Raw genomic sequence first — 15853 nt, forward strand, 5'->3', positions numbered from 1 at the left:
TGCCCTGGATAAATACATCTGCTAAATGACTAAAATGTTGAACGTAAATGTTTTCTTTGACTGGTACTGTATATGTATTACAAATGTAGTTATTTGTTACATTTGACTGTGAACAACCAATTTTTTTATTTCTATGAGAGCGAGGCAATCTCTGAAATGAAACCATCAAGTGATAGATTTTAAACAAATACATGTCTGTCATTTTACATGCCATCATTACATAGTGAAAGAACTCACCAATCTCTTTCCTCATTTCTTTAAACAATAACATCTAATTGACCAACATTTCTGAAAATGGATATATAGCGTTTTGGAATGAAACTCTTCTTATGTTTCCCCATCTGAGCTCAGAGTAGATGAGAGACGTAATGTTTGTCTCTGTTGTGTTGAAGTCCAATCAAACAGGAGAGACCAGCCTCCCCTGTACCCAGCTGTCTGTCCATGAAGAGTGACTGGTCTATGGCTCAACCTCTATACTTCAGAGAGGGAGACTTTTCTAGTGAACAAAGGTAAGAAGAACTCATGGGTCAGTGGGTTAAACAACACTGTCTCTAGTCATTTCTCCTCTCCCATTTTCCCATTTATTTGTGTTGTTTTCATAATCCATAGGCTAATCATTTTTTCAATTTTCATAGTCCTGAAACAATATTAAACTAACACAGCATTCCCTCTGTGTGTGTGTGTGTGTTTTGTGTGTGTGCACTCCTTGGATGTTTTGTCCCCAGAAACCAACAGCAGAGATCAGAGTCAGAGATTCTCAGTGGTCAGTCTTCCCAGAGTCATCAAACAGACCTGGCCTCCATATTCAGTGTATGTGGTCCTGTTATGTACATTTGTTTTTGTTTACCTCAAGTAAAGTTGATCTGTCAATCATTAATTCATGTGTTAATGAGAAAGCATTTAGTCTCTTGCTTAACTTATTTACTTGATTTATTTCAGTTGCTTGAAGAGAATATTATGACATTTGTGAAGAAGGAGCTGAAGATGTTCAAGAGGATTCTCAGTCCAGAACTCCCAGAAGGCTTTGAGAGTCAGAAGCAGGATAAGGAAGTGGTGGATGCTGAAGATGAGAAGCAGGAGAGCAGTGCCAGAGAGGGGGCTCTGAAGATCACACTGCACGTCCTGAGGAAAATGAACCAGAAGGAGCTTGCTGACACACTGGAGAAAAGTAAGAGCTGTCTGCCTCATGTTGAATGCTGTTTTAGAACAAACAATTAAAAGCTGTAGCTAAAGTACAGCTAAAGTAGCTGTGTAACTAAATGATATTGTAGCAGCCTTAACACAACACCTGGTGACCTCATCAAGTAGCAGCAGGGATGTGTTGTGTCGATTAATTTAGACCAGAGAGAGAGATTTAATTATACCATCAATAATACCAAAAATAATATAATCAGTCACTCCAGTGTGTAATGCATTATGAAAACATTTACACATTAATACAGTCAGTTAAGCAAATAAATTATTATAATGTACAACTTTATAACACAGTCCTACAATACTGTAGGCATTAAAACAGACGTAATATTAATATCCTCTGTGTTATTTCTAAATTCAGATGAGCTTGCTGTGATTTGGCAACGTGAACTCAAATCTAATCTAAAGAAGAAGTTTCAATGTGTATTTGAGGGGATCGCTAAACAAGGAAACCCAACACTTCTCAATAAGATCTACACAGAGCTCTACATCACAGAGGGTGGAACAGGAGAGGTCAATAATGAACATGAGCTGAGACAGATTGAGACAACAACCAGGAAACAAGCAAGAACAGAGACTGCAATAAAATGTAACGACATCTTCAAATCCTTAACTGGACAAGACAAACTTATCAGAACTGTGCTGACAAAGGGAGTCGCTGGCATCGGAAAAACAGTCTCTGTGCAGAAGTTCATTCTGGACTGGGCTGAAGGAAAAGCAAATCAGGATGTCCAATTTGTATTTTCATTCCCTTTTCGGGAGCTGAATTTGATGAAAGGTGAAAAACACACTTTGATTGAACTTCTCAATCACTTCTCAAAGGAAACCAAAGAATCAAGAATCTCCAACTACGACAAGTACAAAGTTCTGTTCATCTTTGATGGTCTGGATGAGTGCCGACTGCCCCTAGACTTCCAGAAGAACAAGATTTGTTGTGACGTCACAAAGTCAACCTCAGTGGATGTTTTGCTGACAAATCTCATCAAGGGAAATCTGCTACCCTCTGCTCTCCTCTGGATAACTACCCGACCTGCAGCAGCCAATAAGATCCCTTCAGGGTGTGTTGACCAGGTGACAGAGGTACGAGGGTTCAATGACCCACAGAAGGAGGAGTACTTCAGGAAGAGATTCAGTGATGAGGATCTGGCCAACATAATCATCTCACACATCAAGACATCAAGGAGCCTCCACATCATGTGCCACATTCCAGTCTTCTGTTGGATTTCTGCAACAGTCCTTGAAAACATGTTGAAACATAAGAGAGAAGAGATGCCCAAAACTCTGACTGAGATGTACTCACACCTTGTGGAGTTTCATACCAAACAGAAGAATGAAAAGTATCTTGGGAAAGAAGAGACAGGTCCACACTGGAATAAAGAGAGCATTCTGTCACTGGGAAAACTGGCTTTTCAACAGCTTGTTGACGGCAATCTGATTTTCTATGAAAAAGACCTGAAAAAGGCTGGCATTGATGTCAATGAAGCCTCAGTGTACTCAGGATTGTGCACACAGCTCTTTAAAGAGGAATGTGTGCTGTACCAGGACAAGGTGTACTGCTTCGTGCATCTGAGCATTCAGGAGTTTCTGGCTGCTGTATATGTGTTCCTCTCATTCATCAACAACAATGAGAATCTAATGGCCGAACCTCAATCAACGTCCAGGAACTTTTCTGTGAGGATCAGACACAAGCGTAAAGTTACTGTCTACAAGAGTGCTGTGGATAAAGCCTTACAAAGTGAGACAGGAAACCTGGACCTTTTCCTCCGCTTCCTTCTCGGCCTCTCACTGGAGTCCAATCAGAAGCACTTACGAGGTCTACTGACAACAACAAGAAGCAGCTCACAGAGCCATGAAGAAACAGTCAAGTACATCAAGGAGAAGATCAGGGAGAATCCCTCTCCAGAGAGGTGCATCAATCTGTTCCACTGTCTGAATGAACTGAATGACCATTCTCTAGTGGAGGAGATCCAAAGCTACCTGAGATCAGGAAGTCTGTCAAAAGCCAAACTGTCACCTGCACAGTGGTCAGCTCTGGTCTTTGTGTTGCTGACTTCAGAAAAGGAGCTGGATGTGTTTGACCTAAAGAAATACTCCAGATCAGAGGAAGGTCTTCTGAGGCTGCTGCCAGTGGTCAAAGCCTCCAGAGCTTCTCTGTGAGTACATAAAATGACATATAAGAACTAATCATCAGGAAGAAATATTACGTTTGGAGTAAAATATGTATTATAATATGTCTATAATATTATATTGAAAAACATATTGAATAAATGCATTGATTTTCACATTAGTATAACAATATGACCATGCAATTCTAGGAGACGGAAGATGAATCTATATGTTGTTAGAGAGAATAAACCAAATGCATCTGCCATTGTCCTTCTACACTACTGGTGTTAAATTAACAGTGTGTTTGTGAAATCATGATGATCTCTTTGCAGGCTGTCAGGCTGTGGAGTCACAGAGGAAGGCTGTGCTTCTCTGGTCTCAGCTCTGATGTCAAACCCCTCACACCTGAGAGAGCTGGACCTGAGTAACAATGACCTGAAGGATTCAGGAGTGAAGCTGCTCTCTTTTGGACTGGGGAATCTCCACTGTAAACTGGAGACTCTGAGGTCAGTATTCCTGTAGTTGGTCAACAAGTGATAACTGTTCACCAGATCCACATGTGTTTGCCAGGCACACATAGTCCATACCATATGTGTTTGGACAGTGAAGCTTACAGTTTTACATTTGGCGCTATGCTCCAGCATTTTGGATTTGAGATAAAATGTTTCATATTAGGCAACAATACAGAATGTCACTGTTTATTTGATGTTAATGGTGAGAGGTTAGCATGTTTTGTTGTAGCCTCTGTAACATTCTCACTCATTATTATTCATGATTCATTCATGATATTGCTCAATCTTGGCATCATCAGGATTACTTTAGTAGTGTTTAGAAACATGTTATCTACTCACTTAGACAGAAAATGACTCAACACCAAAGAATAGCAGTGTGGTTTTAATATGATTTGACTCTTTGCAGGCTGTCAGGCAGTCTAGTCACAGAGGAAGGCTGTGCTTCTCTGGTCTCAGCTCTGAAGTCAAACCCCTCACACCTGAGAGAGCTGGATCTGAGTAACAATGACCTGAAGGATTCAGGAGTGAAGCTGGTCTCTGCTGGACTGGGGAATCCCCACTGTAAACTGGAGACTCTGAGGTCAGTATTCCTGTATCACTCAATGAACACACACACATAGGACACACACTGGACACTCACACACACACACACACACACACACACACACACACTGGACACACACACACACACACAAAGATTCATTTAGTAGTGTTTAGAAATATGTTATCTACTGTTAATCATGATACATTCATTCATTGATATACAGTACCAGTCAAAAGTTTGGACACACCTACTCATTCAAGTTTTTTTCTTTATTTTTACCATTTTTTACATTGTAAAATAATAGTGAAGACATCAAAACTATGAAATAACACATATGGAATTATGTAGTAACCAAAAAAGTGTTAAACAAATGAAAATATATTTGATATTTGAAATACTTCAAATAGCCACCCTTTGTCTTGATGACAGCTTTGCACACTCTTGTCATTCTCTCAACCAGCTTCACCTGGAATGTTTTTACAACAGTCTTGAAGGAGTTCCCACATATGCTGAGCACTTGTTGGCTGCTTTTCCTTCACTCTGCCCTCCGACTCATCCCAAACTATATCAATTGGGGTGAGGTCGGGGGATTGTGGAGGCCAGGTCATCTGATGCATCACTCAATCACTCTCCTTCTTGGTCAAATAGAGGTGTGTTGAGTCATTGTCCTGTTAAAAAACAAATTATAGTCCCACTAAGCTTAAACCAGATGGGATGGCGTATTGCTGCAGAATGCTGTGGTAGCCATGCTGGTTAAGTGTGGTTAAATTCTAAATAAATCATAGACAGTGTCACCATCAAAGCACCCCCACAGCATTTATTTGGGCTGCAATTTCTGAGGCTGGTAACTCTAATGAACTTATCCTCTGCAGCAGAAGAAACTTTCAAAGTTCTTGAAATGTTCCGTATTGACTGACCTTCATGTCTTAAAGTAATGATGGACTGTCGTTTCTCTTTGCTTATTTGATGTCAGGTGTCAGTGTGCAGCGGTAGGACGGAGTCAGGCGCAGGACACAGAACTGAGTAAATAACGAACTTTACTCTGAAAAACAAAAAATTTAATTTCCACGCAGGGAAACATAACAGCTCACAGCAGTGTACAACACCAAACAATGAACAATCACGCACAAAACCATGAGGGAAGCAGAGGGTTAAATAGAGAAATAATCATTATTCGATGGGAACCAGGTGTGTACAATCAAGACAAAACAAATAGAAAAAGAAACGTAGATCGGTGGCAGCTAGAAAGCCGGTGACGACGACTGCCGATAGCCGCCCGCACAAGGCGGCAGGTAGCTTAGTGGTTAAGAGCGTTGTGCCAGTAACCGAAAGGTTGCTGGTTCTAATCCCCGAGCCAACTAGGTGAAAAATCTGTTGATGTGCCCTTGAGCAAGGTACTTAATCCTAATTGCTCCTGTAAGTCGCTCTGGATAAGAGCGTCTGCTAAATGACAAAAAAAAAAAGAAGAGGCACCAGCTTCGGCGGAAATCGTGACATTTCCTGTGGCGGTCCTCATGAGAGCCAGTTTCATCATAGCGCTTGATGGTTTTTGCGACTGCACTAGAAGAAAATTTTAACAGTTCCTGAAATGTTCCGTATTGACTGACTGTCATGTCTTAAAGTAATGATGGACTGTCGTTTCTCTTTGCTTATTTGAGCTGTTCTTGCCATAATATGGACTTGGTCTTTTACCAAATAGGGTTATCTTCTGTAAACACCCCCCCCCCCCCCCCCCCCCCCACCTTGTCACAATACAACTGATTGGCTCGAACGCATTAAGAAGGAAAGCAATTCCACAAATTAACTTTTAAGAAGGCACACCTGTTAATTGAAATGCATTCCAGGTGACTACCTCATGAAACTGGTTGAGAGAATGCCAAGAGTGTGCAAAGCTGTCATCAAGGCAAAGGGTGGCTATTTGAAGAATCTCAAATATAACATATATTTTAATTTGTTTAACACTTCTTTGGTTACTACATGATTCCATATGTGTTATTTCATAGTTTTGATGTCTTCACTATTATTCTACAATGTAAAAATTATTATTATTATTTTATTTTTTTACAAATTTGAATGAGTAGGTGTGTTCAAACTTTTGACTGATAGTGTATATATACATATATGAATAGATATGGCAGGTTTCAGGACTCTGATGTATCTGAAAAAGTTTTTAAAATATTTTTTCACCACCAAAGAATAGCAGTGTGGTTTTAATATGATTTTACTCTTGCAGGCTGTCAGGCTGTCTAGTCACAGAGGAAGGCTGTGACTACATAATGTTGACTATTTTTCATATTAGGCAACAGTATGTAATGTCACCTTTTATTTGAGGTTTTTCATACATATCTGTTTTAGTGTTTAGATACGAAAGCACTTTCTGTATCTAGTTCTCCCATTTGAAAAAGTCGTAATAATTTGGACACATTCACTTATATTGTATTAAAGTAGTCATAAGTTTAGTATTTGGTCCCATATTCCTTACCCACAGTGATTACATCAAGCTTGTGATTCTACAAACTTGTTGAATGCATTTGCAGTTTGTCTTGGTTGTGTTTTAGATTATGTTTTTCCTAATAGAAACTGAATGGTGAATAATGTCCTGTCATTTTGGAGTCACTTCACTTGTATTGTCAGTAAGAATAGAAGATGTTTCTGAAAACTTCTACATTAATGTGGATGCTACCATGATTATGAATAATCATGAATGAATCGTGAATGATGATGAATGAGAAAGTTACAGAGGAACAAGGATCATACCCCCTCTGTTATTGGTAATGGTGAGAGGTTAGCATGTTTTGTTGTAGCCTCTGTAACTTTCTCACTCATTATTATTCATGATTCATTCATGATTTTTCTTAATCATGGCATCATCAGGATTAATTTAGTAATGTTTAGAAACATGTTATCTACTCACTTAGACAGAAAATTAAACCAGTCATCGTCCACCATTTTAATATTGGGCAAAACATAACCCAAAACATAACCCAAAACAAACTGCAAATGCAACCAACGAGTTTGAGTCACAAGCTTGATGTAGTCATTGTGTTCAAGGAATATCAAACCAAATACTACACTTTTGACTACTTTAATACACTATATGAATTGGTCAGAATACTTATGACTTCTTCAAATGGGGGGACTAGATACATCAAGTGCTTTCATTTCTAAACAGTGAAACATATATGTATGAAAATACCCTCAAATAAAAGGTGACTTTATATACTGTCACCTCATATGAAACATTTGATCTGAAATCCAAAATGCTGGAGTACAGAGCCACATTTAAAATGTTATCTTCACTGACAAAATAGATATAGTGTGGACTGTATACTCAATACAATCTAAATCTGATACCTCACTGTCTGTCTTTTGACTGATACTGCTTTTTAAACTGGTCTGGTCAGTCTTCTCAAATATTTGTAATATACATGTTTCTATCTACAAGCAATACTTTGATAATTTGTCATTTCTAATAACGATACATTCATTTATGAATAGATATGGCAGGTTTCAGGACACTGATGTATCTCAACATGTAGAAAAAATATACTGCCACTATTTTCACCACCAAAGAATAGCAGTGTGGTTTTAATATGATTTGACTCTTTGCAGGCTGTCAGGCTGTCTAGTCACAGAGGAAGGCTGTGCTTCTCTGGTCTCAGCTCTGATGTCAAACCCCTCACACTTGAGAGAGCTGGATCTGAGTAACAATGACCTGAAGGATTCAGGAGTGAAGCTGCTCTCTGATGGACTGGGGAATCCCCACTGTAAACTGGAGACTCTGAGGTCAGTATTCCTGTAGTTGGTCAACAAGTGATAACTGTTCACCAGATCCACATGTGTTTACCAGGCACACATAGTCCACACCATATGTGTTTGGACAGTGAAGCTTACAGTTTTACATTTGGTTCTATACTCCAGCATTTTGGATTTGAGATAAAATGTTTCATATTAGGCAACAATACAGAATGTCACTGTTTATTTGATGTTAATGGTGAGAGGTTAGCATGTTTTGTTGTAGCCTCTGTAACTTTCTCATTCATTATTATTCATGATTCATTCATGATTTTTCTTAATCATGTCATCATCAGGATTAATGTAGTAGTGTTTAGAAACATGTTATCTACTCACTTAGACAGGAAATTAAACCAGTTATCATCCACCATTCAGTTACTGTTGGGCAAAACATAACCCAAAACACAACCAAAACAAACTGCAAATGCAACCAACGAGTTTGGACCAAATACTCAACTTTTGACTAGTTTAATACACTATAAGAATGTCACCTTTTATTTGAGAGTATTCATGCATACCTGTTTTACTGTTTAGATATGAAAGCACTTTATGTAGGTAGTTGTCTCATTTGAAAAATACGTAATTATTTGGACAAATTCATTTAGTCATAAGTTTAGTATTTGGTCCCATATTCCTTACCCACAGTGATTACATCAAGCTTGTGATTCTACAAACTTGTTGAATACATTTGCAGTTTGTCTTGGTTGTGTTTTGGATTATGTTTTTCCCAATAGAAACTGAATGGTGAATAATGTCCTGTCATTTTGGAGTCACTTCACTTGTATTGTCAGTAAGAATATAATATGTTTCTGAACACTTCTACATTCATGTGGATGCTACCATGATTATGAATAATCATGAATGAATCGTGAATGATGATGAATGAGAAAGTTACAGAGGAACAAGGATCATACCCCCTCTGTTATTGGTAATGGTGAGAGGTTAGCATGTTTTGTTGTAGCCTCTGTAACTTTCTCACTCATTATTATTCATGATTCATTCATGGTTTTTATTAATCATGGCATTATCAGGATTAATTTAGTAGTGTTTAGAAACATGTTATCTACTCATTTAGACAGAAAATTACTCCAGTCATCATCCACCATTCAGTTACTATCGGACAAAACATAACCCAAAACAAACTGCAAATGCAACCAACAAGTTTACAACCAAATACTCAACTTTTGACTACTTTAATACACTATAAGTGAATTGGTCAGAATACTTATGACTTTTTCAAATAGGGGGACTAGATATATAAAGTGCTTTCATTTCTAAACGGTGAAACAGATATACAGTGGGGAAAAAAAGTATTTACTCAGCCACCAACTGTGCAAGTTCTCCAACTTAAAAAGATGAGAGAGGCCTGTAATTTTCATCATAGGTACACGTCAACTATGACAGACAAAATGAGAAAAAAATATCCAGAAAATCACATTGTAGCATTTTTTATGAATTTATTTGCAAATTATGGTGTAAAATAAGTATTTGGTCAATAACAAAAGTTTCTCAATACTTTGTTATATACCCTTTGTTGGCAATGACACAGGTCAAACATTTTCTGTAAGTCTTCACAAGGTTTTCACACACTGTTGCTGGTATTTTGGCCCATTCCTCCATGCAGATCTCCTCTATAGCAGTGATGTTTTGGGGCTGTCGCTGGGCAACACAGACTTTCAACTCCCTCCAAAGATTTTCTATGGGGTTGAGATCTGGAGATTGGCTAGGCCACTCCATGACCTTGAAATGCTTCTTACGAAGCCACTCCTTCGTTGCCCGGGCGGTGTGTTTAGGATCATTGTCATGCTGAAAGACCCAGCCACGTTTCATCTTCAATGCCCTTGCTGATGGAAGGAGGTTTTCACACAAAATCTCACGATACATGGCCCCATTCATTCTTTCCTTTACACGGATCAGTCGTCCTGGTCCCTTTTTTCAGAAAAACAGCCCCAAAGCATGATGTTTCCACCCCCATGCTTCACAGTAGGTATGGTGTTCTTTGGATGCAACTCACCATTCTTTGTCCTCCAAACACGACGAGTTGAGTTTTTACCAAAAAGTTATATTTTGGTTTCATCTGACCATATGACATTCTCCCAATCCTCTTCTGGATCATCCAAATGCACTCTAGCAAACTTCAGACGGGCCTGGACATGTACTGGCTTAAGCAGGGGGACATGTCTTGCACTGCAGGATCTGAAATCTGGGATTTTTGCTCACCGTTCTTGTGATCATTTTGACCCCACAGGGTGAGATCTTGCGTGGAGCCCCAGATCGAGGGAGATTATCAGTGGTCTTGTATGTCTTCCATTTCCTAATAATTGCTCCCACAGTTGATTTTTTCAAACCAAGCTGCTTACCTATTGCAGATTCAGTCTTCCCAGCCTGGTGCAGGTCTTCAATTTTGTTTCTGGTGTCCTTTGACAGCTCTTTGGTCTTGGCCATAGTGGAGTTTGGAGTGTGACTGTTTGAGGTTGTGGACAGGTGTCTTTTATACTGATAACAAGTTCAAACAGGTGCCATTAATACAGGTAACGAGTGGAGGACAGAGGAGCCTCTTAAAGAAGAAGTTACAGGTCTGTGAGAGCCAGAAATCTTGCTTGTTTGTAGGTGACCAAATACTTATTTTCCACCATCATTTGCAAATAAATTCATTAAAAATCCTACAATGTGATTTTCTGGAGAAAAAAAATCTCAATTTGTCTGTCATAGTTGACGTGTACCTATGATGAAAATTACAGGCCTCTCTCATCTTTTTAAGTGGGAGAACTTGCACAATTGGTGGCTGACTAAATACTTTTTTCCCCCACTGTATATGAAAATACCCTCAACTAAAAGGTGACATTATATACTGTCACCTCATATGAAACATTTGATCTCAAATCCAAAATGCTGCAGTATAGAGCCACATTTAAAATGTTAGCTTCACTGTCAAAATAGATATGGTGTGGACTGTATACTCAATACAATCTAAATCTGATACCTCACTGTCTGTCTTTTGACTGATACTGCTTTTTAAACTGCTCTGGTCAGTCTACTCAAATATTTGTACTATACATTTTTCTCTCTACAATCAATATATGATCATTTCTAATAATGAAACATTCATTAATTTATGAATAGATATGGCAGGTTTCAGGACACTGATATATCCGAATATGTAGAAAAAATATACTGCCACTATTTTCACCACCAAAGAATATCAGTGTGGTTTTAATATGATTTGACTCTTTGCAGGCTGTCAGGCTGTCTAGTCACAGAGGAAGGCTGTGCTTCTCTGGTCTCAGCTCTGAAGTCAAGCCCCTCACACCTGAGAGAGCTGGATCTGAGTAACAATGTCCTGAAGGATTCAGGTGTGAAGCTGCTCTCTGCTGTACTGGGGTATCCCCACTGTAAACTGGAGACTCTGAGGTCAGTATTCCTGTAGTTGGTCAACAAGTGATAACTGTTCACCAGATCCACATGTGTTTACCAGGCACACATAGTCCACACCATATGTGTTTGGACAGTGAAGCTTACAGTTTTACATTTGGTTTTTAGATACAATGTTTCATATTATGCAACAGTACAGAATGTCACCTTTTATTTAAAGATTTTCATACATATACAGTGAGGGAAAAAAGTATTTGATCCCCTGCTGATTTTGTACATTTGCCCACTGACAAAGAAATGGTCAGTCTATAATTTTAATGGTAGGTTTATTTGAACAGTGAGAGACAGAATAACAACAAAAAATCCAGAAAAACGCATGTCAGAAATGTTATAAATTGATTTGCATTTTAATGAGGGAAATAAGTATTTCACCCCCTCTCAATCAGAAAGATTTCTGGCTTCCAGGTGTCTTTTATATAGGTAACGAGCTGAGATTAGGAGCACACTCTTAAAGGGAGTTCTCCTAATCTCAGTTTGTTACCTGTATAAAAGACACCTGTCCACAGAAGCAATCAATCAATCAGATTCCAAACTCTCCACCATGGCCAAGACCAAAGAGCTCTCCAAGGATGTCAGGGACAAGGGGCGGCAGGTAGCTTAGTGGGTAAGAGCGTTGTGCCAGTAACCGAAAGGTCGCTGGTTCTAATCCCCGAGCCGACTAGGTGAAAAATCTGTCGATGTGCCCTTAAGCAAGGCACTTAACCCTAATTGCTCCTGTAAGTCGCTCTGGATAAGAGCGTCTGCTAAATGACTAAAATGTAAATGTAAGATTGTAGACCTACACAAGGCTGGAATGGGCTACAAGACCATCGCCAAGCAGCTTGGTGAGAAGGTGACAACAGTTGGTGCGATTATTCGCAAATGGAGGAAACACAAAAGAACTGTCAATCTCCCTTGGCCTGGGGCTCCATGCAAGATCTCACCTTGTGGAGTTGCAATGATCATGAGAACGGTGAGGAATCAGCCCAGAACTACACGGGAGGATCTTGTCAATGATCTCAAGGCAGCTGGGAAAATAGTCACCAAGAAAACAATTGGCAACACACTACGCCGTGAAGGACAGAAATCCTGCAGCGCCCGCAAGGTCCCCCTGCTCAAGAAAGCACATATACAGGGACGTCTGAAGTTTTCCAATGAACATCTGAATGATTCAGAGGAGAACTGGGTGAAAGTGTTGTAGTCAGATGAGACCAATATCGAGCTCTTTGGCATCAACTCAACTCGCCGTGTTTGGAGGAGGAGGAATGCTGCCTATGACCCCAAGAACACCATCCCCACCGTCAAACATGGAGGTGGAAACATTATGCTTTGGGGGTGTTTTTCTGCTAAGGGAACAGGACAACTTCACCGCATCAAAGGGACGATGGACGGGGCCATGTGCCGTCAAATCTTGGGTGAGAACCTCCTTCCCTCAGCCAGGGCATTGAAAATGGGTCGTGGATGGGTATTCCAGCATGACAATGACCCAAAACACACGGCCAAGGCAACAAAGGAGTGGCTCAAGTAGAAGCACATTAAGACTAGCCAGTCTCCAGACCTTAATCCCATAGAAAATCTGTGGAGGTAGCTGAAGGTTCGAGTTGCCAAACGTCATCCTCGAAACCTTAATGACTTGGAGAAGATCTGCAAAGAGGAGTGGGACAAAATCCCTCCTGAGATGTGTGCAAACCTGATGGCCAACTATATGAAACGTCTGACCTCTGTGATTGTCAACAAGGCTTTTGCCACCAAGTACTAAGTCATGTTTTGCAGAGGGGTCAAATACTTATTTCCCTCATTAAAATGCTAATCAAATAATAACATTTTTTACATGTGTTTTTCAGGATTTTGTTGTTGTTATTCTGTCTCTCACTGTTCAAATAAACCTACCATTAAAATTATAGACTGATCATGTCTTTGTCAGTGGGCAAACGTACAAAATCAGCAGGGGATCAAATACTTTTTTCCCTCACTGTATATTTTACCATTTAGAAATGAAAGCACTGTATTATGTAGTTCTCCCATTTGAAAAAAGTAATAATTATTTAGACAAATTAATTTAGTCAAAAGTTTAGTGTTTGGTCCAATATTCTTTGCCTGCAGTGATTATATCAATCCTGTGATTCTACAAACGTGTTGAATACATTTGCAGTTTGTCTTGGTTTTGTTGTAGATTACATTTTTCCTAATAGAAACTGAATGGTGAATAATGTCCTGTCATTTTGGAGTCACTTCACTTGTATTGTCAGTAAGAATAGAAGATGTTTCTGAACACTTCTACATTCATGTGGATGCTACCATGATTATGAATAATCAAGAATGAATCGTGAATGATGATGAATGAGAAAGTTACAGAGGAACAAGGATCATACCCCCTCAGTTATTGGTAATGGTGAGAGGTTAGCATGTTTTGTTGTAGCCTCTGTAACTTTCTCACTCATTATTATTCATGATTCATTCATGATTTTTCTTAATCGTGGCATCATCAGGATTAATTTAGTAGTGTTTAGAAACATGTTATCTACTAACTTAGACAGAAAATTACTCCAGTCATCATCCACCATTCAGTTACTATCAGGCAAAACATAACCCAAAACACAACCAAAACAAACTGCAAATGCAACCAATGAGTTTGAGTCACAAGCTTGATGTAGTCATTGTGTTCAAGGAATATCAGACCAATTACTAAACTACTTTAATACACTATAAGTGAATTGGTCAGAATACTTATGACTTCTTCAAATAGGGGGACTAGATACATAAAGTGCTTTCATTTCTAAACGGTGAAAAAGATATGTATTCAAATACCCTAAAATAAAAGGTGACATTATATACTGTCACCTCATATAAAACATTTAATCTCAAATCCAAAATGCTGGAGTATAGAGCCACATTTAAAATGTTATCTTCACTGTCAAAATAGATATGGTGTGGACTGTATACTCAATACAATCTAAATCTGATACCTCACTGTCTGTCTTTTAACTGATACTGCTTTTTAAACTGCTCTGGTCAGTCTACTCAAATATTCGTACTATACATTTTTCTCTCTACAAGCAATACTTTGATAAATTCTAATAATGATACATTAATTTATGAATAGATATGGCAGGTTTCAGGACACTGATATATCTGAATATGTTGAAAAAATATACTGCCACTGTGCTGCCATCTTGTTAGAAGGTAACAGATTATTTTATTATAGTGATTAAGAGTGACTTTCATTGTGTTCCATGGTGTTTAGCGCCCCCTAGTGGAGCTTTCTGGTACTAAGAATAATGTACAAAAACCCGGAAGTAAAGTAGTCATTCTGCACGCAGACAAGCAGCTAGAAACAACGCTACTGTACAGTTCTTTCAGTGCAACTATTTCTTGTCACGCTTCAGCCTCGGAAAATATTTGTTTGTAAGTTCAATTCAAGCATATTGCAAGTGATGATAATATTATTTTTGACAGAATTGCTTACTTATCAATGTTAGTTGGTTACATTTACTCACGCAAATTGCATTGACTTTCATGGATGCCGTTAGCTGTATTAGTTTGCTCGTGCGTCATGTAAAATAAGTGTGAAACATACTATAGTTTGTTACTGTTTCTAGTGTAATATGCTTTGTTATTGTACAGAGGTGTTTGTACATTATTAGAGTAATGAAAGGAGTTGGCTAGTTGTTACTCATAGAGTAATTATCTAATTGGTTTGTCGTCATGCCAGATACATGGTAACTTGGCACTTGCTTTGTATTTATGCAACTTCAACTTGAAATGTATAATGTACAGCTACAGTATGTCAATGTGAATTGAATACTAAAGTATATTATTTTCTGTATTTGCAGTTTCACAACATAAACGTTTTCAATACATTCGTTCAAGAAAAGTCACGCCTTGGAAGTTTTATTGAAGACTCAGTTGTTAGCTATCTGTCTAGTTTTGCACGGGAAAACAATTCCAGGGCAGAATAGCCACTATTTTCACCACCAAAGAATAGCAGTGTGATTTTAATATGATTTGACTCTTTGCAGGCTGTCAGGCTGTCTAGTCACAGAGGAAGGCTGTGCTTCTCTGGTCTCAGCTCTGAAGTCAAACACCTCACACCTGAGAGAACTGGATCTGAGTATCAATGACCTGAAGGATTCAGGAGTGAAGCTGCTCTCTGCTGGACTGGGGGATCCCCACTGTAAACTGGAGACTCTGAGGTCAGTATTCCTGTAGTTGGTCAACAAGTGATAACTGTTCACCAGATCCACATGTGTTTACCAGGCACACATAGTCCACACCATATGTGTTTGGACAG

At 38.9% G+C, this 15853-nt stretch overlaps 1 protein-coding gene and 1 long non-coding RNA gene across 2 annotated transcripts in view; one reads left to right on the top strand and one right to left on the bottom strand.

Moving 5' to 3' along the window:
- The window catches only part of LOC311098672 (NLR family CARD domain-containing protein 3-like), a gene marked incomplete at its 3' end in the record, with an annotated part of 28372 nt that extends 13537 nt beyond the window's left edge, over positions 1 to 14835 (top strand). The window contains exons 5-10 of the mRNA XM_084139208.1: positions 393 to 509; positions 726 to 810; positions 940 to 1168; positions 1556 to 3347; positions 3633 to 3787; positions 14807 to 14835. Coding sequence (XP_083995334.1) covers positions 393 to 509; positions 726 to 810; positions 940 to 1168; positions 1556 to 3347; positions 3633 to 3787; positions 14807 to 14835 — 2407 coding nt within the window. The remainder of the gene's footprint in view (positions 1 to 392; positions 510 to 725; positions 811 to 939; positions 1169 to 1555; positions 3348 to 3632; positions 3788 to 14806) is intronic.
- LOC311142663 overlaps positions 1 to 15853 on the bottom strand; it is a 352769-nt gene that overhangs the window by 327494 nt on the left and 9422 nt on the right. The window lies entirely within an intron of this gene.

Source organism: Coregonus lavaretus, assembly GCF_964263955.1.
Source record: "Coregonus lavaretus genome assembly, chromosome: 2".
Taxonomy (NCBI): Eukaryota; Metazoa; Chordata; class Actinopteri; order Salmoniformes; family Salmonidae; genus Coregonus; species Coregonus lavaretus.